The 26,825-nt window shown below is 41.2% G+C and overlaps 1 protein-coding gene across 2 annotated transcripts; it reads right to left on the bottom strand.

Annotated features, from left to right (window-relative positions):
* Positions 1-11,196: 11,196 nt before the first annotated feature.
* cspg5b (chondroitin sulfate proteoglycan 5b) lies at positions 11,197-25,932 on the bottom strand. 2 transcript variants are annotated; one of them, XM_022202822.2, is made up of 5 exons: positions 25,352-25,932; positions 18,246-19,014; positions 16,130-16,318; positions 14,458-14,620; positions 11,197-12,155 (listed from the first exon to the last, which is right to left on the bottom strand). In XM_022202822.2, the coding sequence occupies exons 1-5, from the start codon at positions 25,431-25,433 to the stop codon at positions 11,961-11,963; spliced, it is 1,398 nt and encodes a 465-aa protein (XP_022058514.1). In that variant the 5' UTR covers positions 25,434-25,932; the 3' UTR covers positions 11,197-11,960. The 2 variants fall into 2 exon arrangements, with proteins under 2 accessions (XP_022058514.1, XP_022058515.1); XM_022202823.2 differs by having other exon boundaries at positions 14,542-14,620; positions 25,352-25,928.
* Between the last annotated feature and the right edge of the window lie 893 nt (positions 25,933-26,825).

The following is a 26,825-nucleotide window of genomic DNA, read 5'->3' as shown; positions in this document are numbered from 1 at the left end:
TCATTGGAAATTTACATTACCGATAATCCAATTTCCGACGCTCCTGAATGCAACTTTGTTGTCCGACTGCACCTGAATGCACCAATGATGTTGGTTAGATCTTTTGATTGTATTTCGTTTGGATTTGAAGAAGCTTTGAAGACGTTTCCTGATGCAGGAGGAGAATACGAGCAGCTTTGTGTCTTTGTGGTAAAAGGACTGTAGCCGTTTCTCAGCACGTAACTATCCGTACTTGCTTTCTCACGTACTTGTAAAACGTCATCATCGAGACTGCATTGGACCAGACCAGTGTGCATAGATATGAATCAGTAGATAGATACATATCTATAGCTTCAGCTCCCAGTGAAAAGCAGGATTTTATTAGAGGAAGTCAGAGACAGTCACACAGAGAAACAGAGCTCACACTGAAACGGAGCTACAGCTCTGTGTCTTGGACAGGATTTATTTAAAAAGCTACATGTGTGACGGTAATAATCCATGCCAGAGCAGACCTCATTAGCACTTCCGCTAGGTTGGCTAACTTCCAGTCACTCCTTGGATGCTGTTGTCCCTGGCGTAAACTAACCGTGACGTCACCCGTTGGTTTCAACGCCGAGAAAATGAAGCCCGGATTTTGCTACTTCCTGGTCGCCGTTTTGGATTTTTTGGAGCCAGTGACGTAAAAAGCGTCATCAAACAGACTGGACCAGAGAGCAACTAGGGGCAGGATGAGGACTCTCTTATCCTGCCCACGTTTTACCGCAGAGGCTTCTGTTGCCGTCTATCAAGTATAGCCACGCTCCCTGGCTCCGCCAATTTTAACGATTTATTTAAAATTCAGTATTGATTTATTTTAAGATCGGCCAACTGATCTCTCATTTTGACCATGAAAACTAACGGGAAAAAAGCCAGATGCTACGTCCACTATAGATACAGTCTATGTGTTGTCTGTAATGTAGCCAGAATATGGATTCATTTTTCGTTTGGCCTTGACAAAGACGAGAACAAAAAGATTCAGAGCAAGTGGAGCAGCTAGCTAACGCTTATAGTTATAAAGCTTACAGTTTGATTTACATTTTAAAAGTCACATTTTTGAAATCGTAATTTTTCCATAAAACAAATCACGGCTTTCATTTTGTAAGAGAACCCTGGAAACGTTGTTTATCTGTAATTCCGCTAACTTGACTAAACGTGGGCTGCATTTCCTGTTATTTAAACATCAATATGATGTATAAATGCAGATGGACTTTATATTTCACGATGCAGAAATTTTTATTGATGTCCAGTTTATTTTATAGACATAAACACATTTGATAAAAAAATATTAGAAATGGATTTCTGTTTCCTCATAATAATTGAGCTAATGCCATTAAATGTTCATCAGTGATTCATCTTTAGTGTGAAACTTTTACTTTACACCTATATTGTTTAAAAATGTTGGTCATTTTAAGGTCATTTTAAAGGATGGTTTTCTTATGTATATTAATTTAAGGCTTAATTGACTGAAATCTTTCAGTCAATGTTGTGTTTCTTTCAATTTGAAATATCTCGATTTAATTAATACAGCTCAGTTAGTTACATTTTATATTATTCAGAATTCTTATTCAGTTTAACACTAGATGACATATCAGTTCACTGAGTATTTCAGAGCCAGTTTTTTCTTTTCAATTATCTGTATTTAAAGTGATGTGATTAAAATATTATTGCAATGAAACAGCAGCAACATAAATGACCAAATATACAAAGGAAGTGCAGCTATTTTAGTATAAAAAAGTGATCTATCAGAACATGGTGAAAGTGCAGCTTAAGTTAAATTAAGTTAGTGAAACTATGGATAAGTAATGTTTTACTTCCAGAAAAATAAAAGCCGCATATTTGTTATTTCTTAAAAAAACCACTAAAAGCAACACTTCCACCAACTTTGTTTTAGTTTGTTGGTATTCATCGGTGGAGCAGCAGCACATTTTCCACAGACAGTTTTACTGTCCGTTGTCTTGTTTTAATCAGTTTTCAGCTCAGTAATTCAGTCCTTTGGCTGATTGGACAAACAGACACTGAAGGACTAATAGAATAATAAATGATCATTTACTGATCGGTGCTGGTTTTAATGAACTTTATGTTCAACTTTAGAGTCAGATATAATGTGAGCCGGGAAACCCAGGAGTTGGTTGAGTTTATTTGTGTGTTGATCACAGAAGAGAGTTAGCATCCAGTGAACATTAGCTTTAATGTGAATTAGCGATGCTAACCAAGCTAGCTGACCAGTCCTGATTAGCTGCTAAATGTAGCATCAAGCTAACAATGTTTGTGTTGTTTCCTGTCAGCAGCTGAAGTGTTTTGTTCCTGTAATGCAGTTCATTAAGTTCATAAAACTGTGGCTGGTTGACGCTAATGTAACGTTCAGGAAATTTTAATGTGATTAAAACGGTAATGTTAATGTTCTTGTTGTCAGTAATCAGCTTCAATTTGACCCTAAAACAGACTGATAGTTTTAAATGACATCAGTTTCATGAATTTGTTGAAAATTGTCTCATTTGTTGTTGTGATGTTGCTGCTGATGATTCATTAAAACCAGATGATCCGTGTTGAAGACACGTTTAGTTCTAGTATCAGAAGTACAAGAAGGAAAATGGAAGTTTAGTTCTGCTGCGTCAAAGATTTCAGGAATAAAATAACTAAATGAGTCTTTATGCCTCCAACATTATTTTACAATAATGAAATAATCACATAATAAAAACATAAATCACAGAGAAAACCTACAAAATCTTAAAAATGCTTTGATTTTACATTTATAACAACATAAAAGTAAAATCAGTAAGAGACAAAAATGAGAGAAGGTCCATTTTTTTCATTTTCTGAGACTAGAAGTGGTCATCAGCAAGTGTGGAGCCAAACAGAGTACGGTGCATAGACTGCATATCTTTTTTTGTTAGTTTTCATGGTCATAATGAGAGATCAGGTGGCCAATCTTACAATAAATCAATACGGAATTTTATCTACAGACTCTTCACAACCTGCTCAAACTCTTGGTACAGGACCTCACCACATGGGTCAAGAAGGTTTCCTTCTACTCTGGAGCTCACCTTCTTAAACTGCTGACAAATGTTTCTGCTGCTCTAAAGTCTGGTCTCCAGAACTTCCTAAAAGCTCTTAAAGCCTCTTCTGCTGCAGGTCGCTTTGTAGAACTGTTACAGAAAACCTCACTAAACCACATGGAGGGGCCTCAAGATAGTCGTCCAAATGAAACCATACAAAAACCAAACTAGTACAACCAAAACGCTAAAGTCTCCTGCAGCCTACCAGAGAAGCTCTTTAAACAGAGAATCAGGACAGGAACTCTTACCTTCTGGATAACCAATGTTGGTTCACAAACAAGAATACAGAATGTGTCTGACCAAAAACCTCTAAAGACTCACTACAGCCAAGATAAAGACACAACTCAGCTACACCAAATCCACTAATCACTGCACACATTAGCACCATGTGCCAACTGTGACTAAAGAACCACATTTACCAAGACCACTATCCAGTATAAATCCCTAAAACACACCAAGAAACACATTAAAGACGATGTTACTGCTGGAAGCTGCAAGTCAACACCTAAAAAACAAATTGGAGCAACAGAGCCAAACTCAGTTTAGTGGTGAAGAGAAGCAGAGGAAATGTTTCACTGCCGCCACATAAAGGAAGACACTGAGCTGCTCAGGTGTTCCTGATAACACCAAGCAGCCACCTGGACAGCCAATAGGAACACAGCTTACTGGAAGTCCAGAGGGCTGGCTTAGTGAAGTAAATTTAGTTTAAAGTTGAAGCAGAAAGTTAACAAAGAAAGTTGAAACCCACCTTCTGATACCTGAAATCTCTGAGTTTCCAGTTTACACCTACAGGCCTTTGATGGACGTGCTAAACCAACGTTACTTTTTTTCCATCCCATATGAAGAACGCAAAAATAGGAGTTTTTCTAGGAAGTCCACTGTGCCAGACCCCCCCGGCCTGTTTCATGGTCACGTCTGGTCCATGGACCTGCAACACAAGAACATCTGCTCACTGTGAAAGATTATTGAGAGCAGCTTTTTGTGATTTCTATGCAGAACACTATGATGTTTGCTGAGCTGTGCACCATTAAATGACTTAAGAATATGGAATATTGTTACTGTTTTTTATTGTTCTCAGGTTTACTGTTAAATGTATATAGTGTTTCTTACTGTATTTTAAAATTTACATTCCTGCACAGAACATTTCAGATTATTTTACCACAGATCAAGGGTACAGATTGTTGTTGTTCACTGTGTATTGGGTAGCACTCATTTTGATTTAGACTGATTAGCATACAGAACTCTGATGTTTCTGGTTTACAGCTGAGAACCAGTTGCTAAAAGTACAGAATATTATTTCTTATTTTAGGTGTGATCATTGTCAGTAAACCTTTTAAGAAATGGAAATGAACAGGATTGTATATAGTGCTGTTCTAGCAGAATATCTGTCACTTAATTGCCCTCAGGCTAATGAGCTTACCAGTTCTACATAACAGGCAGATGCTGCAACTAATGATGTTGTAATTTACATAAACAAGGAAACAAGTCCATCATAATTTGAATGTTAACAGTCCAAAATGAAAAGGTCATATACAGCTTTCCTATTGAAAAAAAAAAAACATGAAAAATACTTTGTTAAAGCGAGAGGTCAGTAGCAGCTTTCATTTTTTCTTACAACTTTTCGGTGGCGCCCCCAAAATATCTGTTGTACCCTCCTGTGCCCCGCCACTAAAATTAATCTGGATCCACCTCTGAGCTGAGACATTTCAACGTAAGCAGAAGCAACTGTAGAAAGCAAGTAAACCTGATGGACTGAAAAGGCAGCTGCTCATTCTAAATGGGTCACCTTGCAAGCGACAGTGAGGGCAGGATTATATGAAGTTTGAGCTATATGGCGTGCAGCTCTGCAAAATTCTTACAGGTTTGTGAAGCTCGGAGGCTATCTATTTGTTGAGGAGCTTGAGGAATGACAGAAGTAAAAGACATATCTTAACAGCTTTTACTTAAGATTATTTTAGGGCTTTATTGTTTATAACAAACACAAAACACAACAAAACTATATTTTCACCAAATGGGACCTTTTAATTCTCAAAATTGGAACATCATCATTTCATCTTTCCCTTCTAACCATACTAGTCTGCTGTGTGGTTTGCACTATTAATTGCACTTCCATCCACAGAGCTAATGTGGGTTTTTTTAATTGTTTTTTTTTTTTTTTTAATTAATCGGTGTACAAACACACAGCAGGTGCACTGGGACGGACAAAAAACATATTTCACAAGTTTAAACTATTTTGGTTTCAGGGTCACTCCTAAAATGAAACTTCATTAAGATGATCACTTCTGTGTCCCTGTAGGAAGAACGGTATTTCTAGATGCTTCAACAGCTCAAACAAAAAACCCTGACAACTGGGGACACACAGAGGACACACAGTGAGCACCTTGCAGGTAGAGTAGGACAGGAGAGCTCTTCAGAAGCACCGAGTGTCACGAAGAGATCCGGGCACTTCACTTTAAAACCTGTGGGTTTCTCTTTTCATGTCAATGCAGTCTATTCCTGATAAATGAGAACAGCAGGAAGGCTAACTTCACCTTCACCCTATCCATCTGGAACCAGACGGTGCTTTTCATCGAGGGGAAAATAAAAAATCAGAGAACAGAAGAGCTGTGCCAGCGCAGCCTGCAGCTGTAAGGGGTCACATTGTGGGAAATGTGTAAAATGTTTAATTTGAGACGCCTAAAGTAACAGAAGAACCCATTGCTTGGGATGAGTGGATTCACATCCTGAGCACTAAAATGTCTTTACCCTCACATTATAACTAACACGGTAATACTATGATTCAAATAAAGTGCAGGAGACACTTGCTGTACGTAAGAATTTCCCAGTTTCAAACAGAATGTCATGTCTGAGTTGAATGAATATAAAGTCAGGCGGTATAAATAGGTAAGTGTATTTTAACTGTCATGTTCTAAGTAAAATTAAATTGTATTTTTCTTTGTCATAGCACGCGTATCAGCAAGCTAAATCATATTCACAACAAATCTGTGAAATAAAATCTGATCATAAAAGGTAGAATTTTACTTCTGGTGTCATGTCAGAAAACTGTTACAGCATTTAAATCTTGTAAAAGTCGACAGCGGTGCTTGAAAATTTGAAAACCCTTCAGAATTGTCTTTATTTCTGCATACATAGTCCTGAAAGTAAATATGAAAACCCAATGAAACACAATAATGCCAAAACATCACACTTGTTGTTTGTTTTTTGGATTTTTTTTTTTTTTAGGAAATTATACATTATATAAGCATGTGAACATTTGCTTTCAGTATCTTTTCTTACTCCCTCATGCAGAAACAGCTGCAACTAAAGGTTTCCGGTAGCTATTCATCTCTCCTGTACTTCAGCTCGAAGCAATCTTAGTCCCTTCCTCTGTACAGAACAATTTCAATTTGGGTTGTTTGTGTGTTTCCTCACATGAAAGGCTTGCTTCAGGTCCTTCCGCAACATTTCTCTTACATTTATGTCACGACTCTGACTTGGCCATTCCAAAACATTAACTTTATTCTTCTTTGGTTTAGAGACCATGTGTGCCTTGGGATGTTGTTTTGCTGCACGATGTTCTCTTGAGATTCAGTTCATCTTAAGATGTCTTGTAACTCAGCTTGGCTTACGTAATTGAATATTCATTGTTCCATCACTGATAACAAGCCGCCCAGGCTCAGGTTGGATTACGTAACTCAGAATTTGTTGTTCCATCACTCATGACTAGGCATCCAGGTTCAGATTATGCAGCATGGGCTCAAACCATGATACTACCACCACCATGCTTCACAAATTCTGCTGACCATGTTTCTGAATGCATGGTTGTCCTTTCCCCAAACATGAGGCTTCTCATTTAAACTAAAAGGTTTTGGTCTCATTTGTCTCAAAACATGTTTCCGGAAGTCCTCTGGCTTGTCTGCATGATGTGTAGCAAACTGCAGACAGACAACAAGGTTCTTTTTGGAGAACAGTTGCTTTCTCTTTATGATCATGCCACGTACAACACGGTGGTTTAATGTTCTCCTGATGGTGGACTCATGAAGGTTAAGACAGGCCAACTTTTTCTGAAATCCTCAGAAAATTTCTTTGTTTCTGCCATTATATACATGCACACATAAATATGAATTATATGTTTTTTTTTGTGAATATCAGACTTTGATATATGCCTCCCTATTGCAACATAATAAGGTGCCCTTTCACACCTCATTGTCTTTTTACTGACTGAAAACGCTGCACTAACTTCACCTTTAAATTAATTGCTAATCTTAGAAGTTCTTATACTTTTGCCACTCACAGATAGACAATGTTGGATCATTGCACTTCATAAATAAATAAATGATGAAGAATAATATTTTCATCTCATTTTGCTTCACCGAGTTCTCTTTATGTATTTTTTAGGATTTTATAATTTTAGGTCACATTTATGCAGAAATATGGAAAATCTAAAAGGTTCACAAGCTTTCTGGCTTTATTGTAAGTATGCATTTGAAAATATATACTTCCTATTTTCTGATTTAAATAAAAAGATTTGTAGCCAGATTCTCTAACCTGGTAACTCTCTTTACAAATGTATATAAAGCAAATATTTATCATATTTAATGTCACCTATTTCTATCTGGATTGTTGTCTCTGAATAAGATAGTTGTCTCTTGCTGTCTCATTTTTGTCAAACCTTCAATCACGAATATACATTTTGGTTGCCCTAAGAGTTTGATGAAAGAAAAAAAACATTTAGTGGGGAAAAATTCTGCTAATGCTCTGCGCTAGTAATGTCTTGCAGATTACATAGATACTGTGCTACATCCCATCAAAAAACTTAAAATCTTGACTGATGTCATTTTGGGGACTTCATATGTTGGTGTGTGTTTCAGCTTTAGGTTCATAAAGTTTATTTACTCTGTGTCTTTTTTCCCTGCTGGAGTCTTCAGTTAAACATGGACACCGACACGTCACTTCAGGCGCTGGTTGAAAAATAGAATTTGAGAAATTTCCCCTACTTAATAACACAAATAAATAACAATACTATATTTGTTTCCTACGTTGAAGGCTGACTGTGATTTTTTTCACTGTGTTGCACTATAAGCAATCCCTTGATTTTATCTTCCATCTGCTTCAACATATGATTCAGCTGATAATTCAAAATTTCCAAGGCCCTTTTCTCTTACTGCAATACCTGCATCGTCCACAAGGAGGGAGCAGAGTCCTTCCTATTTCTCTAACGTGCAACTTGGCTACTCTTCAAAATCCTCATCTGTTCCCCCTCCTGTCTTGCTGTCTCTTGGTTTGTGTTGTTCCTCTCAGCTTTCCTCATTTTTAGAACAAAATGCTGCATGATTCGTTGTTTTATCAATTTATTGAGGATTAGAAACATGAAAAAATACCCCAAAAGCCTATGAAAACATGAAATAACATTGCATATTGAATAGCAAAACATTTATATAAACCGTTGATAAGACTAAGGCTACTCTATGAAACCTTTGCAAGGAATATCCTCAGCAGTTGCTGATGTTGGCACTGCGCTATGAGAGCGCGTTCACATGTAATCGTTCGTTTTGTGCATGACTGAGCAGAAACCTGAGCTTTGAGAGGCTGTGTTTTACATATGGGTGCGAATGTGAGGCTGCAGCGGCTACACAGTGATTTATACAGAGTTTGTATTTTGGTGCATCCAAGTTTGAATTCAACTGAATGTGGTGTGTGTGCAGAGTTGTCCCAGTTTTCTGGTCCACGGTGAGGTGCTGTCTTCATCCTCCAGGTATAAAAGTGAAGAGCCAGGGTGCAAAGATGGAGAGATGGATACAAGATCTATTAATCGGTAATAAAAAAAAAAGTTAGAGTCACAATGCAGAGGTTGCTGGAGAGATTAGATGATGACAGATGTTTGTGCGTTTGAATGTACAGATGTTGGGCCAGGCCAAGTCAAGGCCTGGTCAGGACAGAGGCGGCAGGGAACGGGTGCTCATCGGGCTGCACTTGACCTTAGATGGCGATGGAGGTGGTTGGGTGAGATGAGGTGATGAGGGGGACGGGCGAATGTGTCCACACTGGTACTCCCTCCCAGTCCCCGAATGGCCTGACACTGAAGGCTGAGACCGACCTCGGGGCCGGCGTAACTGAGGCGGGGTGGTGGAGCAGGAAGGCATGCACTTGTACTGAGAGGGAGAGTGGTGGGAGGACGGATGGCGGGTGGGGGAGGTATAACACCCAGGAGCAGAGTGACGGCTTGGCGATGGGTGGCGGCTCGGTGATGGGTGGCGGCCGGGTGAGGGGTAGCGGCCAGGGGAGGAGTGCCTCCCTGCTAAAGGCTCACGGTTACTGGGTAAGTGGTCCTTAGGGCGTTTGGGTGATTTGGGCGATTTAGGCATCTTGGGCGACTTGGGTGTCTTGGGTGTTTTAGGCGATCTGGGAATGGGATGAGAGGTGGAGTAGGAGTTGGTGGAGTGAGAGGCCGGCCCGTGGCTGGGAGAGGCAGAGTCTCCGTTGTTGGCAACCTTGTAGAGGAAGACGTCATACTGAAGGGGTTTGCTGGACTCCGGGTGGAGTTTGGCCTCTTTGGGGAGAAGCACCTCCAGGCCAATAGTGACTCCATCCTGATGTGGAAATATGGTAAGTAGAGAAGGATGCAACAATGTAGGGACAGTCACAGAGGCAACACAATGACATGAAGAGACAAATACAGACAAGGACAAATCATCAGGTACAGGGCTCAGACTGGACAGCTGAAATCAGGATTTTTGGTCCCTTACCTTCTCATTTAGGATAATATGGTGAAACTGACAACATTGAACCAGACTAATTGTACTTTGGTGTCATGTTTCTGTCCATCCAATGATAATCGGTTTTTAGCTTCCATTAGCTCCCCAGGAAAATGTCTACAAATGAGTGTCTTTTTGCTGAAAGAAGTTACAGGACCCAACATTGCAGACCAGACAAGAGTGAGCTAAAAGACACTGCAAAATTTATAGAAGCGTCGTAGAGTCGAGGAGAACTGGTTGGGTGATAACTGTCATCTGTACATGTGAGTATTTTTACACAGTCAATCATCCATATAATTTACTTTTAATGTAAATCATTATAGCTACTCTAAGGTTCTGATGGTGGTTCTTGAGCCAAAGTATATTTTTCATCCTTAAAATGTAGATATTGTACTGCAGAACACTGTAAAAAGTGAAAACTAGTAAAAGTGGCCTGTCTTTATGAGTTTAAATAGTAATAATGTTGAGCTACAAATATAAAATCTTAGTAACACAGATAAGGTATTGACAGCAACCATGATTTTCAAAGAATAAAATATTGATATTATTGTAATACTAAGCATATGACAATAATTTAAATAATCCAACACCAGTAAGTATCTAGTATATTAACAATAAACAGTACAGTTATGGTTACACACCCTCTCTCCACTTACCAACACTCACATTTTTAATGCACTTAATTTGCCAAAAAAAAAGAGACAAAACATTCAATAAACAAAATTAAAGATGCATTTGACTGACAGCAATATTATATCTTTCCCTATTTTCTTTAGATATTGCAGTAATATTGTTATCGTGAAGTGTTTTGGCTCTGATAATCATGTGATGAAAATCTGATATGACAGGCCTAATACAGATTGAAGGTGGGAATTTGTGCAAAAATAACCAAAACAAAATACAGACAAAGGAATAGACAACAGTAACAGATATTTCAACATTCATGTCCATGCAATAAATGAAAAACCGACCACAGGAGTTGCGTAGATTTAGTAATTTTCACGATTTCATTAATATTCACACTTAGTTTCTGTGTAAAAAGACAGAATCTATCTATCTATAATTAGATTATTTGAATTATCATTAAGTCTATACTGGTAAATTTCAAGGTCTGTAGTAGCTTGTATTCAGCTGAGAGAGCTGTCCATGGTTCTGAATAAGCAGCAGGCACCTTGGTGTGTGTGGTGTAATCTGTGAGCAGCCTACTGTGGCACGAAAGCAGGGTCAGCAATGCATTCATGTATTATTAGCAAGAGAGCAGCTGGGCAGTAGTTAGCTTCATCGTGAGCAGACATGCAGAGAAAGGAAGAAAGAAAAAGAGAGCGAGCGAGAGGGAGGTAGTCTGCAGGGAAAGCGGAGCTCATAGCAACACACAGGGACGAGCTGGATAAAATTAAAAAGATTTATTCCAACAACTGTGAACTGTAATCCTCCATGTATACCCAAAAAAGTACAAAAGAATCTCAAGTACATTAAAGCATTATAAATCACATTGAAAACCAAGACACAGCGTGTGTAATATATGTAGATAGATTCAAATATCAACTCCAAGCAATTACTTTGACCTCATTTAGTCTAGACATATCCACTTATTAGCAATGTCAAACATGAATATTTCGCAAATACATATTCACTTAATTTTCCACGTACTTCTTTTGCAAATATTACGTTTTCAGACATTTTTTTTTCGTTGATAACACCAATGCATGCGGGCAGAGATAGAGAGAGAGGGAGCGAGAGAGAGAGACAGTAAGGCGGGGCAGGCAGGGGTGAGGAGAGGGGAGGGTAGGAGGGGAGAAGAGACAATGAAGGAGTTCATTGGCCAAAGACCAAGGCAGGGCATCAGTACAGAGGAAAGTCAGTCAGCAAGTTGGTCCAAGCCAGAGATTTTTAGTCCAGTGTAAGAGGCGGATAGAGGAAAGAAAAGGAGGCAGCGGCGCCACTATGTGATCAGTGTTGGCAATGCAGCCTTGTAAACAGGACTGTTGTGCTTCTCAAGTTGTACCTTCATAACATGTTGTGCTTACTTTCAACATTTAGGTCTTATTCGACTGTTACGCACTTTGCCAGGTGTAAACGATGCTAGCCTAGGAGCCCTGCGTGCAATATTTTGGTCTGATTCTCCAGCGGCACACTACGACAGACGGTGACATTATACCAGGTTGTTCTGGAGCATGTTTACCTCGGCGTTCTCCTCCGTGTTGTTGGGGGTGTGGCCCTGGTCGTGGGCGAAGGAGGCTGGGCGGTTGTTCTCGTGCTTGGGGGAATGAGAGTTGAGGATGTTCATAGAGCCCTCTTCCTTGGCTTGTGGGGACTTTGCTTGGTCGTCTTGCTTCTGAGGCTCGTCCTGCGGAGAGAGTTAGTTACTCTTCACACATGTCTGACGTTTAGCAGAGAAAAACACATCTTAATACACGCACCGGAATTCCAAGTACATTCTAATGCTTGGATTTTGTGTAAAAATTAAACGTTTTCAAGCTCTGATGCTGCAAATGTGTCTTTTACATTGTTTGTGGGGATGTTTTGTCATGTTAAATTCCTGGCAGGACAATTTTTCTGAATAGTAAATGCTGCTAATTGTGCCCTGGCAACCACGGTGTTTAACAAAAGATGCACAAAATACATAAAACAGAGGGAAAGTGTGTAGGATCGTACAGTAGACGCTCCCAGTTAAGCTCCTTGTCAATAAGGGAAAAGAAAAGGCTGATTTCTTTTTGTGTGGTGGATTATTCTCACTGCAATCCAAAGAAACAGAAGAGTTGATTTGACAAGGATGGCGTCTCTTTACAACTGCTTCAAACTAGAAATCTGAAACTAAACTGAAGGTAAAAATAGAAGTGGAAATCATGTAGCTCAGTCACGTCTAAGACAAACTACAGCTATCTGTCAGAAAAATCCCCTGTCGCCAGAGATAATCATTCCTGAAGGTCACTGTACGCAATGATACTGGAACTGCATGTTCAGACCTTTATCTAATCAACTAATCATACCTCAGCATTCCAAAAAATACTGATCAGACCTATGACATTTAAAAACTGCATTGCGGACTGTGTGCCTGCAGGGGCTTTTTAGCCTCTAGACCTGACATTTAGAGCATCCGGAAGTCACAGAAACTCATCTATAATCACTGCACTGAAATGCCAGCAGAGCTCTGAGAGCGGTGGTTTCTATGAAGAAAAAAAAAAACAAGTCACAATTTGTTCACTTCGGTGTGTTCAGCCAAGTGTGTTTAATGGACTGAGAATTAGGTTGTAATTTTGAAAATCCATCAGCATGTGCTTGCAGTTAAACGTGGTAACGTGGTGCCATTATCGGCCGCAGGGATGTGTTTGTATGTTTGCAAATGTGTTGCGTCTGTGTGCATGTCGGTTTGTACACGTTCAAGTCATCTATTGATTGACGTGTCACAGTTTTCTGAAGGTCAGAGGCGCAGCAGCCAGGAAGTAGGACACTATTGATCAGTCGCACTGAATGCAGCCGGACACGACTCGCTAAATGTCCTTTCATGCAACGGATCCAAAAAGTTTAGAGTCATGTTTTTGTTGTGGGTTTCATAGACTACATGTGCTGCTTCTGTTTTTTTTGTATCTACCTCTATTAACAAGAATCCCAATTGATTTTTAAGAGTTTAGCCATGCATCAGCAGCTTCACACAGTGTATTGGTTTAGTAACCCAGTAGGCGAATGTGATTGACGGACAAAAAGACGGGCACGAACAAATACAAACCCCCGCACACAGAAACATGGACATAAATGAATGCAATCATAGTCACACACTCACACACATGCTGCTACACAATGCAGAGCACTTTTACAGCAGCACTACATGCACAACCTGTAAAAGAGAACTGGGCAGAAAAATAGGGAAACCTGCTGCACAGGGACCTAAAATGGCTGTTGGAGCTGCACTGGGGGAGCGAGCAGCGAGCAGTTTAAACAAAATGGAGGGTCAGCTTCCTCACCGAGCTTCTCAGGATGCAGAGGCACAGGTAAGACAGAGGAAGCAGATGTGGGAACTTGCTATTTATTTACACATAGGCGACTACATAACACCTCCGAACGACCGGCTGCAGGAGACCTTGCAGGAGGCGATTAATCATCTCACACAGAGGTGTAACATGGAATGCAGCTGATCAAGAACGAGATCAGATGCGGGGAGAAAAGGTCGTGGAAGTGAGGATTTTGCAGCGAATGGAGAACCAAAAATCTGGTGTCTGGCAGCTGCAGAGTGGGTAAAATCAAAGCAAAGCCAGGGAGGGAGACTGCTGCAGGCAATGTGGACGTCTCCACTGTGCTTACCTGGAAGTGGTTATAAAGGTTTCTAGGTTTATATTCCCACGTATAGCTGGTTGCTGACGGCCTCTGAGTGTGAAAAGCAATTAAACACAGACATTCTCCACTGAAATCCTAACGAGAATCTTGTGGTTGTTTTTTTAGTGTGCGTGCTCAGATATTCGGATAGATGAAGACAGAGACAATGAATCAAATCATTACTCAAGCTGGCGGGGAGGCGAGAAGGTGGGAGAGAACACGATGAGGATGAGAGGAAAGAGAGAGAGGAAAATGAACGGAAAGCAGAGAGAGAGAGAGAAAAAAAATCAGCTGGAAGGAGAGGGAGAGAGCAAACATGAGGAGAGTTGGGGGCATACCTGACAGATAATGTTGTCATAGTACGCCAGGTTGTGAGTGTGAGCTTGGGGAGCGGGCGGAGGGGTGTCGCACAGTTTCCTTACGTTTGGCTGAGAGCCGTCGGCTGTTGTGGAAACCGAGAGTCCATCCGTCTGTGGCTCGGTGCTCTGTGGGCGGTACTTACTGCAGGAGGGCACAGAGGGAGAGAGCTGTGTGGTAAATATTTGCAGTAACGTGTCTTCCTTTTAAAATCTGAGCATTTCGCCTCTCTCCAGCTCCACGCTTTGCCTCGTTTCGCAAACGTGGGAGCTTAGAGCGAGCCGTTTCATCATTCAGTCAGTGGGGCTATAATTTGTGGAAATGGCGTATCAGCTTGTCAGAATGCTAAAATGGTAATTTGTGATGTCTGGAAAATGATTTTTGAAATGCTACGGCACATTATTGCACAAATTACGTTTCTACTAGTCAGAACTGATCGACAGACGGCTTTAATTTAATCACAGCTGCCGATATCTACAGCTGAATTTCCACATGTGGAAAAAGGAGCATTACTCGTGGGAATGTAACATCTCATTTAAGATATCAACAACTGCATTTGTGATGCATCTGACATATCAGCATAGCATTTTAGATACACCATCCTAATTTGCATATGTGTGTAACTTCATTAGCATATTGATTAAAAATTTGTTGCATTAATTATTGTGACAAATAGACCTTTAGGCATCAGCTGTAGTCTATAAAACCATGTTTATATAGACTTGCTTTAATCGGATGTCTTCTTTTTATTGCTTTTCAGGGTTTTTATGGCATTTATTGTTGGCATTTTGCAACGTTTGTCTTCTCATAGTAAGTTTATCCTAATTTCACCTTAATTTTGGATAATTTTCTTTGGCCTGACTGCCTGGCTTCATGTTCTTATTTTGCCCTCTGGGTATCTGCTTTGTCTGTCAAAGCACTTTGTAAACTCACGTTGTTAAAGGTGCTATGCAAATGAAGTTAATATTATTAATTAGAATATTCATTTTGGGTATGCTACCCATATCAGTAAGTTGCATTTCCACTAGTGAGAACTGAGTTGTTGATATCAATACTTAGAACGATGAATAGGAAGAAATTATTGACTTGGATTTATAACATAGCAAACAAATTCTGCACAATAATTTAAATCTGCAACTGAGTTTAAATAACAGTCAAAAAAAATCATTTCGTTATAATTAGGTTACAAGTATCTACAATGGACATTTCCACTGGTAGGATCGCCTTTGTCGATATTAAGAATCAAGAAATGTCCCATAGATATCTGTAATTAGATCTGCTACAAGTCAAAATTACTTAATGGTTGTTTTGGAGATCTAACTTGTCAAAAAGCAGTTGTTGATTTCTACAGTTGAAATTACAGCTACTGGTAAAATGTTAAAATAGCTCGTCAGATAAAGCCTGATACATAAGCATCCCACACAAAAATATGTCATCACAGTAAATTTACATAATTCAGTGGATATTTCTCTACTTGTATTTGACTTAAAAATGCTTCAAATATATCAGTAGGTTGTAGATTCTTTCAAAGGTTGTAACAGAAATTTGGCTGATGTTGACAAAATCCTACCTACCACTCTTAACGCCATCCAAACAGTGTAACTCACAGCTCATATTTTTACACTCTCACCTCCCAGTCTCACACACACACACCTGCGTTTGCGAAGGCGTCTGTTCTCGTTCTTGAGGCGGTGCAGCCTCTTGGCAAAGAACACGATGATCATGAACAGCAGGAGGAGCACAAACGAGGACACGCCCACCACCACGCACAACACCTGGAACTCGGTGACCGCCCAATCACAGCGCATGCCTTTGTTCCAGATGTAGTCCTGCACGTTGCACCTACATACAAAGAGATGGAAAAGAGAAGAAGAGAGGAAGAAACATAAAAAGACTCTATCACTCTTTGATGTTAAATGAACACTTGTAATTTGTGGTGAGCTCTGACTTGCTATAAGAAGTCAAGAGCTTTATCAGGAGTGTTTGCCCATTGCACCAGAGTATTTACCATATTTATTGCGACAACATCTAAGACAGAGTAAAGAGTGTAAAATGGTACTTGGGGCTGATGACATGGTGTCCTGAAGTCTGTCCAGCAAAGCAGGGATTGGGCCTGCAGCCTAGCTCTTAATGAGATCAAAGGATCAGAACACGTGCGTGCAAGTGTGTGTGTGTGTGTGTGTTTGTGTGCGTCCATGTTCTTGTTATTTCCGTGCAATTGCATGCAAGGGTTTGAATGCTGCTTGAATATATCTAAATGCGTATGTGTGTGTACATATGCACGTGTGATATTACTCAGCAGGTACGACAAGATGAGCAACAGTTTACTTCCAAGCTTACAGCGAGGCTGCAGGACAGGACAGATGGTGCTATCGAGGCGTGCACGAGCATGTTTCTAAGTAAAATGTGTGTGCACGAGTGGCATGTGTGTCTTTAATGCGTCCCTCCCTGACCTTACTGTATTGTCTTCCTCGTATACTTTCTATGTGTGTGTGGGCGGGTAATTATAGGGGTTGTGGGGACCTAATGTCCTCACAACCATAAGAAAACCAAAAAAAATGTCATTTGTGGGGACCTCATTTGGGTCCCCATAAATGGAAACAGTGTTTTCTTGGCCATTTTGTTGTTACTGAAAAAAGTAAAAGTGCAAAAACGTTTCTTTAGGGTTTGGCATTGTTTTGGTCTGGGTTAAGGTTAGGGTTAGGGTAAGGGTTAGGGTTAGGGGTTAGATATGAATGGTAGGTCCCCAAAAAGATAAGAATACACTGTGTGTGTGTGTGTGTGTGTGTGTGTGTGTGTGTGTGTGTGTGTGTGTGTGTGTGTGTGTGTGTGTGTGTGTGTGTGTGTGTATCAGCTGTCAGCAGCCTACCAAGACACACACACACCCTTTACCCCCTGCCTTCAAAACTGAGCTAATCCTTCTGCGACCCTGCTGCGATCTTGACGAACCCTCATGACACACAAAGCCAGCCTTCTGTCTTTGTGCGCCAGCGTGTTTTTGGTGTGCGTCTGAAGTGTCCCAAATCTTTCCTTTTGTGCTGCAGAACTGACACACAGGAAATTATTCCGAAGGGATAAGTTTTGAAACCTAATACCCCACCACCATTTACAGACTGCACACTGAAAAGAAATTCCAGCGACTTATTCTGATAAATAAATAAAGGTTGGACAGTCATTTTTTGTATTTTTACCTAATACATGGTTGCAAGACAAAAAAAAAATCACCAAATTCACTGATTTGGATAAAACTTTTAACTTGGAAACATGGTTTTAAAGGGCATGGAAGGTCAGGAATTCCCTGAACTTAATATTTTGTGCAATTTCTAGTCAAATATTACTATTAGTTGATTTAAAAGTGAAGTCAAGTTTATGTAATTTAATGAAACTGGCTTAATAACTTGATTAGCTTGAATTTTCCTCGGGATTAATACAGTATCTATCCATCTACTGTATCTATCACCTTAAGTTCACAATTTCTAGTTCCCTCTCATTTGTTAACATGCTGGAACAGTTAACACTATTAATTAAAAATACCTTTGATCTGTAGAGAAAAGGCTAATTCTCTCAACTCAATCTTGTTTGTTGGTTGAACATAATTTCAGTAAAAGTTCTCCTGATACAAAATGATGGGTGCAGACTGCCTTAATCATTTTGTTGCGCCCAAATGTTATTTTTTAGACTGTGTACACTCCCTAGTACCAGCTGTGCACTAAAAAGTTTGATTTTAATTATCAGACAGGATGAAAAAAAGCCACACACTGTTTCTCACCTGCAGAAGGCTCCGATTCCAGCCACCACGGTGCACACCCCTCCGTTGAAGCAGAAATTGGGTTCAACGTCACACTGAGACACACACACCCCAGGTCCGGACTGCACAAAGCCCAGCCTGCAGCCACCTTCCCCAAAGGCCCCACCTAAGCCTAACTCGTCGTCCTTGCCCAGCCCTGGCATGGGAGGAGCCGGTAAGGATGGTCCACTGTTCATGTTGGGCCTCACGTTGTCAGGGACAGCAGGAGAACCAGCCAGGAGTGGATTCTCATCCTCCATGTCGGCTGGAGGTGAAGGGGTGGGCTCGGGTACAGGGGTCGTATCCAGCGCTGAGAGGTCATCGTCGGGGGACAGGTAGTCGTAAAAATCAGAAAGCGTCCATGCAGTGGGGTCCCCCGCTTTCTGTTTCTGGGGTTTCGGGACTTTGGCCCAATCCAGAGCGACATCAGAGGGCACGATATCTGGCGCAGGACTGTGAAACTCCACGGTGATTACGTCATCGGACGATGGCTGGTCTGGACCCGCCCCCCCGGCTGTGAGCTCCTCCCCCACAGGTGGGTCTTCCTCCACAAAATCTAGGTGGACGCGCTTGTGAGAATGGTGGTGTTTGGGGGAGCTGAGCGGGAGTTTGGCACCGAGCCCGAGCCCTGCTCCGATCAGGTGTTCCCTCTCTGCAGAGTCGTCGCTGAGCACCATCCTGGCGTTCAAGGCCTCCTTGTGAACGGACGACTGGTTGTGGTGATGGTGGCGCCTGGCCAGTGAATGCCTCCCTGTCAATCAGACACCGAAAGGTCATGAGGTTGTCCAAAATAGTGTACTTTTTCATTTTGAGGACTCACAACGGATAGATTAACAAAGATTTGTAAGGATCAGGTCAAGTTTCGACTGCTGACATTAATCATACTCTGAAAACAAAGCCTATAGCGCAGGTTTTCCATTAAAAATCTGTCATTTCCAAACCCAAGATGAGGCAATCCTGATAACATCGTTGTGTGTTTGTTCAGATGAGACAAAGGAGACATTATACAGCTGTTTTAAATAGTCCTCTACATGACAGGCAAATGGACTTTGATGCGCAAAATCGATTTAGTGACCCTGACATGATTATTATTGTGAACACAGAACAATGACAGAACACTGTGGGAGTTTGACAGGCATTTTTTCTCTTTTTACCTAAATGCAGGTTAAAAAAAGATGAACAAACATGCATTTAACTCATCACAAGACTGTGTTTCGTTTGATAGAAATCGAGGCCTGAGGCTGAGGTACATTAATTTGCAGAAGTGCCTTAAGGTTGTACAAAGATACTTTTCTAGGAGAACATTCTTCACTGTAAACTCAGCTAAATTTAACAAACATTATGCAATTTAAAATGCGCTATATATACAAAGTCTATCCACAAGAGAGCCGGTTTAAGGAAATGTGACGCTCAGCAGAAAATAAAAAAGAAAAGAGAAGCACTATCTTCAGATCACTTTTAAGAGCTAAGTGATTAATTGTCGAAGAAATGAGACCAAGAGCAGAAGCTCTTGTGTTGAGCGTGTAATTAGAATGTGGTGATGAAGGATTAGGACCATGAGTGATTGACTAATGTGCTCTAGTGACCGAGACTGGATGAGGATTAGATTAGGATTTAGAGCTATAGGTTAGAGACTGACTGGTCAGGCACTTCTTTTGCACTTGGCAATCTGCAGAGGAAGATGTAGACACACACACACACACATGTACACACGCGTACACACACATGTATCGAAAGAGGCAAAGTGATGCAGACGGACAGGAATTCTTAGAACCTTCGAACATGCAGCAGGCTGCCAGTTGGCCAGTCATTACAATCTCAGCCAGACATTGTTCAAACCCACAGAGCTGCCTTTTAAATTCAAGTGGAGAGCACAGTTTCTTCAAAAAACAAACTTGTAAGGGCCTTTAAAAACATGGAGTTTTGGCTTTGGGTGTTGAAATAAAACATTATATCACTTGTTAAGTTGGAGGCAGAAGCGAAAGCTCCTGTTAGAAAACGTGAAATAAGTTGATTTAAATGATGCAGTCAAACATTTTTTTTGAAAATAATTTATTATTTGCTATCTTGCTAAGAGTTATAGAGGGATATAACAAAAAAGAAAAAACTCCTTAGCTAAGGTTTAAGCTTGTAAAAATAACTTCACCTGACTCTGCCCAAAGGTAAGAAAATCACCCATCTTGAACCTTTAAAGTTAACTAATTAAGAGCTTGTTTTACACTATAAGGAATTAATGTCAAGAAATATATACCTATATATAAACAGTTTTTACACATGAGATTTTGTGCATATTAAAGAAATAAAACTGAATATGTTAAATGGTGAACTTCAGTTATACTGGAAGTGCGTGTTTTGTTACCAATGGCAACACGGTCTCTTACTAAAATGTGTATTTGTAGTCCACAGCACAAACAATAATAGTTTCAAAGTAGTGGCTGTAAACTAAGATAACTACATTTTTTGGCCTGTCTTTTTCTGTTAGCCTGTGTCTATTACACATAACTTTCTAGTTTCTTTTGTTTTGTGCTTAAACAGAACGAAAAAAAAAGCATTTTGGAGGGTTATTGGTGGCATTAACCAGAGAACTTTCACCCGGCCCTGTGTGGAACCGTGCGATTTTTGTATCTTTTTACATTTTGATGTGCATTTAGTTGTTTGCTGTTGATTATGCTGAAGACATACTTAAATTTTACATTAAATTCAGGAAGAGATCACAATTTGGGTTAAAACACACTTGTACCAACACTAAGCACAAATCTCCATTACTAGCATGACAAGGCTTGCCAAAATAAAAGCTCCTTACAAACACAAGCATCTCACAATTTCACTGCCTTTTTGTAGAAAAATAAAAAGTACATTTTGTGCTGTGGACCGACGTAGCTGACATGTATTTTGGTGTGAGACTAGGCTGCACTGGACAGAATCACAGAGCTGACCAGAGCTAACATTTGCTGCTTTAGCTCCACATTTAACACACAGACACAAGAGTTAATTCTTTGTGAAGTTCATTAGGCATGTCCTAAAATGTTAGACTATATCTATCCAAAGAAAGAAAGAAAGAGAGAGAGAGAGAGAGACCCTGCTGTTGCACAGTTCCTGGGAATATTTTTCCTGCCCTGGTGCCAATGTTCCCACAGTTGACAATATTTTAAGAAGCCACTTTGTCACCCTTTTCCACTGGCCTGGTACATCTGCACAAATGGCCAAACTCATCCAGATTCTTGGCTCTCCCACTGCCACCCTGAAATCACTGTGTCCAATGAGATCACTGCTCTCCATGTCTGGCACTTCATTCAGAGCAAATACAAAAACCATCTGAACGTGCCTCGAGTCACGGAGACTAGCGGCGGCTGAGGAACCATGAGATTCACCTCACACACACACTCGGCGCAGTTGCCATGGTGAGATGTAAAGAGGTGCCACGTTGAAAGGAGGAACGGAGCGAGGGAGTTGCGGTGGAAACAGAGAATCCAGTGTTAGTGCTCGCTCTCTCTCTTGTTTTTCAATCAATCAGCCAGCCAGTCAGTAAGTGTTATATGCCAACTCCATCTCTGGGAAAGCTGAGGTGGAATGAACTCGACCGGTTCACAGTTTGTGAAGGAGACATGCCCCACCGATTTAAAGTGATTATAAACAGATTCGGTTTTCATTTAAAGGTCCAATCTGCCAATTTGTTCTCCGTTGAGACTTAGATGTTGCATCCTGTTAGCAGCTGGTGGCCTTTATGGCGATTAACAGAGCAAAAGGGAACATGAAGAGATTACAAGAGCGACATGATCAGCTGAAAGCACGAGCCCCCGCTTAGCAATTTGATTTCCGCCTGTAGAAATGGTACGATTTGTGCCTTTAACTGCTGCTCGGCTCTTAACCTCTGGCATCATGATGAGCGTGTCACCATGGTAACAAGTTTCACCTGAGGTCACTGTGATTGGTTAGAGGGCGGCCTCCCAGCAGCAGCACCGGCAGGACGCAGTGGGAGCTGTGGGAGCCCTGCAGTGTTGCTGGACAGAGACCTACTTTTCTAACTATGTCCACTCATAGAAGCTAGAAAGATGCTGACTACGCCCACTAGATTCACAGTCAGCAGTCAGGTGCAGGTCCACGCAGAGCAAGAATTTATTCATAGCTGATCCTTAATCAGTTTTACATTTAAATTGTGTTAGGCAGCTGCTCTGACTTTTCACTACCTTTGATCGTCCAGTCTCCACCCCTTAACCTGAGGGGCGCTTTTGATATTTTTAACTATAAATAGTCGTCTCCCTCCCCTCCTGTGTTTATGCCAGAGAAAGGAAGGGAATCAGGAGATGCTGATGATCTGATCCGTGGTGACATATCATGAGCTTTCTGGGGCTACAGGGCAGATGGACCTCACAGTATGCGTTCACTCAGACGCTGGACACACACTCACTCTCACATGGCAGGACACGCAAGAATCTGGACCGGATCCACATTGTTTTACATGGACACCAAGGAGAATACGTTCCTGTGTGTGTGTGTGGTTTCATAAGGAGTTGAAGTGATTTAAAATTATTTGTTTTTTGGGGGTGTTTTGGATTAAAAGTGTATTAATAGGCAGCTTGGTTTAAATCAAGTAAATGGGCCAAAAACTAATTAATTCTGACACGTGAATATTATGTTTTTTACAGTCCACTACACTTTAAAAAACACTTTATAGCTGTTTTTTCCTTCAATTTACCGTTATTTTACAGATTCTCCGTGTTCTGGTTTGTAAATGTAGGTGTTAGCTACAAAAAGAGATGAAAAATTGGTCAAAAGTGTAAATAATGTTGAGATAGAAAAATAGTCATTTTTACAAATCTGTTCAGTGTTTGAAAATGACACTACTTTTACTGTATAAAAATCAGCAAAATATCTTGTCATTCTCCAGATATTTGTCATTATCTGAAAGGAAATTTGTACATTTTGAGCATATTGAGGATGGAAGAAATGGAAATAATTTTTAAAATTTTTGTTTTTATGTTTTTTCTGTGTTTTTTTTTTTTTTTTTTTTTTTTTACCATTTAACTACTAAACGATTTTCCCCATTCTGGTAAGTTACAGAAAATATCTACTAAAATTGCAAAATCACAGAAAAACATATGTATATATGTTGACTGTATAAAAACAAACAAAAATACAAGTCAAAACCATACACAGAATCTACATCATAATCTTCATTTTTGCAAAAAGTAATTTACTCCTTTACAGTGTCACCATAAAACTAAGACAAAATTTTATGGCATTTAAAAATCTGTTAAGAACATCATTATTTTGCAGAGGTTTGCTGTTGTTTTTGGTGTTTTTACAGTTTGTGAATGCAACTTTTTGACTGATTTAACCTTTTTTGCTCTGGTATCCTTGTTCACACATTTTCACCTTTTTCCCCATTTTTATACAGACTTTTCTTAAACAGTATATGACAGTAAATGACACTGACAGGCTATATTTGGGTTTTTGCCTTCAGGTTGGACAAAACAAGGTGGTGTACAGATTGCAAAGACTTCGAACTTGTCAAGCTAGACTTTGTAGAATTGCAATTGGCATTTTTATGCGATTTTATAGACTACGGAATCTATCTATCCATCTATCTATAAAATAAATGTGCAATGAATCATAACTGGCAATAATTGTTAGGCAGCAACGTCTCAGCCCTGCTGATGCATGCACTCAGTCTGCCTGACAATGAGGTAATAACAGTGAGTACTCCAGATTCCCCAGAAGGCTCCAAAGCAGCATCAAAGGAATATTAAGACTATATTTGACTCCGTGTGTGCTGTGGTGTTCCTTTTCCTTAGTTGATCCACTGCACTTTAATAACAGAGAGACAAACATGAGAGAGAAAAATGCCTCCAGATCTTATATCCCGCCCAGATGGCCAATGACAGCCACCCTTCCTGGGCTCCTAATTAACCACATATCCCCCCCAAAACCACGTGGTATGCGCGCTTTAATACATGAGAGACGGGACGCAGGGCGCATATTAACCGGTCAATATGTCACAGAGTTAACGCCTGGTTACACATCGAGGGCGAGAGATGCGGATGGAGGAGAAGGGGTGGAGGGGTGGGTGACAGTGGCAGCGCGTGCCCACGTGAACCCAACCGACCCTGCGCGTGCACGAGCCACCCTGTTGCTGGGCAGCGCTCATTTCTGCGAGATTTTTTTTGCACATTTTCCTCCAGACAATCAGACAGACAGAAGAAAGGATGGACGGTAGGTGGATGAGGATGCAGAGGAGGAAGAGGAAGAGGAGGAGAGGTGGTGGTGTTGTAGAGGGGGGATGTCCAGTGGTCTCAGGCTTCCCCTCCTCCTCCTCCTCCTCCTATGAATGTCTGGAGGAATTCAGTCCTTTCAGCACCATGAATGGGCCTCCTGTAGCCGGGCCACGGTGCACCTAATCCCGCCTTTGTCTTTGATACGCACCGACGCGACCGGTCGCAGCTGCAGTGCTGAACTGTCAAATATCCCAGTGATCATCCACACTCATACAGTTCGTCATACAGCTCATATTAGGGTGAGAAAATTGGAATTAAGCAGCCTAATTACAAGAGGGAGAGGATTTTTCCCCCTTTACCCTCTTGAGTGGACACAGCAGATGCAGCCAGTGGTTCAAGTGGCATTAATGATATACAGAGGGGCAGAAAATGTGAAATCCCACCAATGGGCTTGTCTGCACAGAGATGTGATTGTCTTTTGAATGCAATTTTATTCATAGCTGCTATAGAAATGAGGAAAATGTGGTAATATTAATGCAAAATGCAATGCCATTTAATATACCAGTGTCTAATTTCAAGATCAGTGCACATCAAGTTGCCATCAATTAGCTGCAAGATAATAAATGACGATAGTGCACATTAAGCTGCCACCAGTGCACATTTCCCCCCCTCACTTGCATCTCCATGCCGCATACATGCACATTTGCATGTGTCATTTTTCAAATCAAACCTCAACCGATGCAGGTGTCATTTTGCAAAAAATAAAAAAAAAAATAAAAAAAAATATTCACACACGTGCGCGCCTCCGTGCACACATTAAACCATCGGTACAAGCACGCACAGGGTGGGACACCGGTAGTGGCGCGGTCTTACCGTGAGCACACAGCGGGATGATGACCATGGAGATGGTCAGCAGCACCTGCCAGGTCCCCAAGCGGCTGTCACAGCGCGCCATAACGCAGATCTTCAGTATCCCTCTTCGATGCTAACTCTGATCCGTTCCGTTTCTCCTTCGGTGCCACCGGTCAGATCTCGGAGCTGCACAATTAATCCTCACGGCGAGATCCTCCAAAGTTCAGATCTGGTCCATTTTCACCATGTCGCTTTATTTTTCTATCCTCACCGAATAGCCTGGTATATCTCTGTGTGTGTCTCGGTTTAGCGGCTCGGGTTCGGTTCCATTGCGCCCTCTCCTCCACACCTTTTACGCGCGTGTCACTTCTGCGCTTTTTGGACGTCCGTCGACGGCACGAGCAGGCGGTACCGGGAGGAGTTGTAGTAGTAAAATGCGCGCGACCAGCGGAGGGTCTGCAGACGAGATTTTAATGGTTCGTCTCTGCCCGCCCGCCCGCATGCAAGCACAGATCTGTTAAGCCTTTTTTTCCTCTCCCTTTGGCTATAGCGGCAGAACGGCACGGCGCGCGCGCACTTTGGGTGTCAAAGTGCCAACACACACACTTATGCACAAACACGCACTTATACACACAGTGGAGTAAACCCTTTGCCAGCGTCCAGCCTCAGCCTGCTTGTGCAGAATGGGGGTGAGTGGCGGATTTAAACAGCGTCTGTTAACACTGGAAGTCAATATGCTCCATTTTACACCACAGCAAGTGTGTGTGTGAACATAATGTCTAAGAGCCCCTCACACGCACACGCACACACACACGCACACACACACCCTCTCTCTGTATGTGTGTGTCATTCTCTTTCTGTGTCTGGGTGGTGTTTATGTGCTGGGGGCTTATTTGGTTGCCTTTGGGCAGCAGAGAGAGGTGTGTTCCTGGATAATCCTCTTACTGTTATATTGAGATATAGACTCCAGACAATAGCTGGTGAATCACATCACCCCTCCGCCCAAGACTCCCCTCTTTCCACACTCCCCCAAAAGTGTCATTTTCAAATTCTCTTGCTCCCCCCGTCTTCCATGATCACTCTTCAGTCTGCCTTTGCAACACCGTATTCTATCTTTCACTCTAACTGCCATAGAATTGCTGCCACCAACATGTATGTAATCACTGCTCTGTGACACTAATCCATTTTCCCGTCTGTGTGTCTCCATTTCTGTCACAAACCGCAAGCAAAACCGGCCTGCAGAGGGCCGAACGCCCACTCTTTCCCTAAATGGGATTATGTCAAATGTATTATGGAATAATTAAGACCAAACGCTCCAGTGAGCAAATTGCACTTTTGCTCATTAGTCATTCAGTCAGGAGTCCATTGATCCCAGCTCCCAGCATCCCGCTGCTCCTCGTCAATTATCCCACACCCAAAATTTAAAACTGGGTCCCCATCCTCAGTCTCAGCAACAGAAAAGAAGCCGTATTTTTGTGTAAGAGAAAGAGATGGC

Source organism: Acanthochromis polyacanthus, chromosome 11 (genome assembly GCF_021347895.1).
Source record: "Acanthochromis polyacanthus isolate Apoly-LR-REF ecotype Palm Island chromosome 11, KAUST_Apoly_ChrSc, whole genome shotgun sequence".
Taxonomy (NCBI): Eukaryota; Metazoa; Chordata; class Actinopteri; family Pomacentridae; genus Acanthochromis; species Acanthochromis polyacanthus.
The sequence above is the reverse complement of the archived record's forward strand: the minus strand, read 5'-3'. Positions and strand labels throughout refer to the sequence as shown.

Excerpts from the sequence above, each read along its gene's own strand:
- cspg5b (XM_022202822.2), bottom strand. The coding sequence starts at position 25,433 with ATGGCGCGCTGTGACAGCCGCTTGGGGACCTGGCAGGTGCTGCTGACC. Across the intron at positions 19,015-25,351 it reads CATCCCGCTGTGTGCTCACG|GGAGGCATTCACTGGCCAGG; the intron begins GTAAGACCGCGC and ends TCTGATTGACAG. Across the intron at positions 12,156-14,457 it reads ATGACAACATTATCTGTCAG|GACGAGCCTCAGAAGCAAGA; the intron begins GTATGCCCCCAA and ends CTCTCTCCGCAG.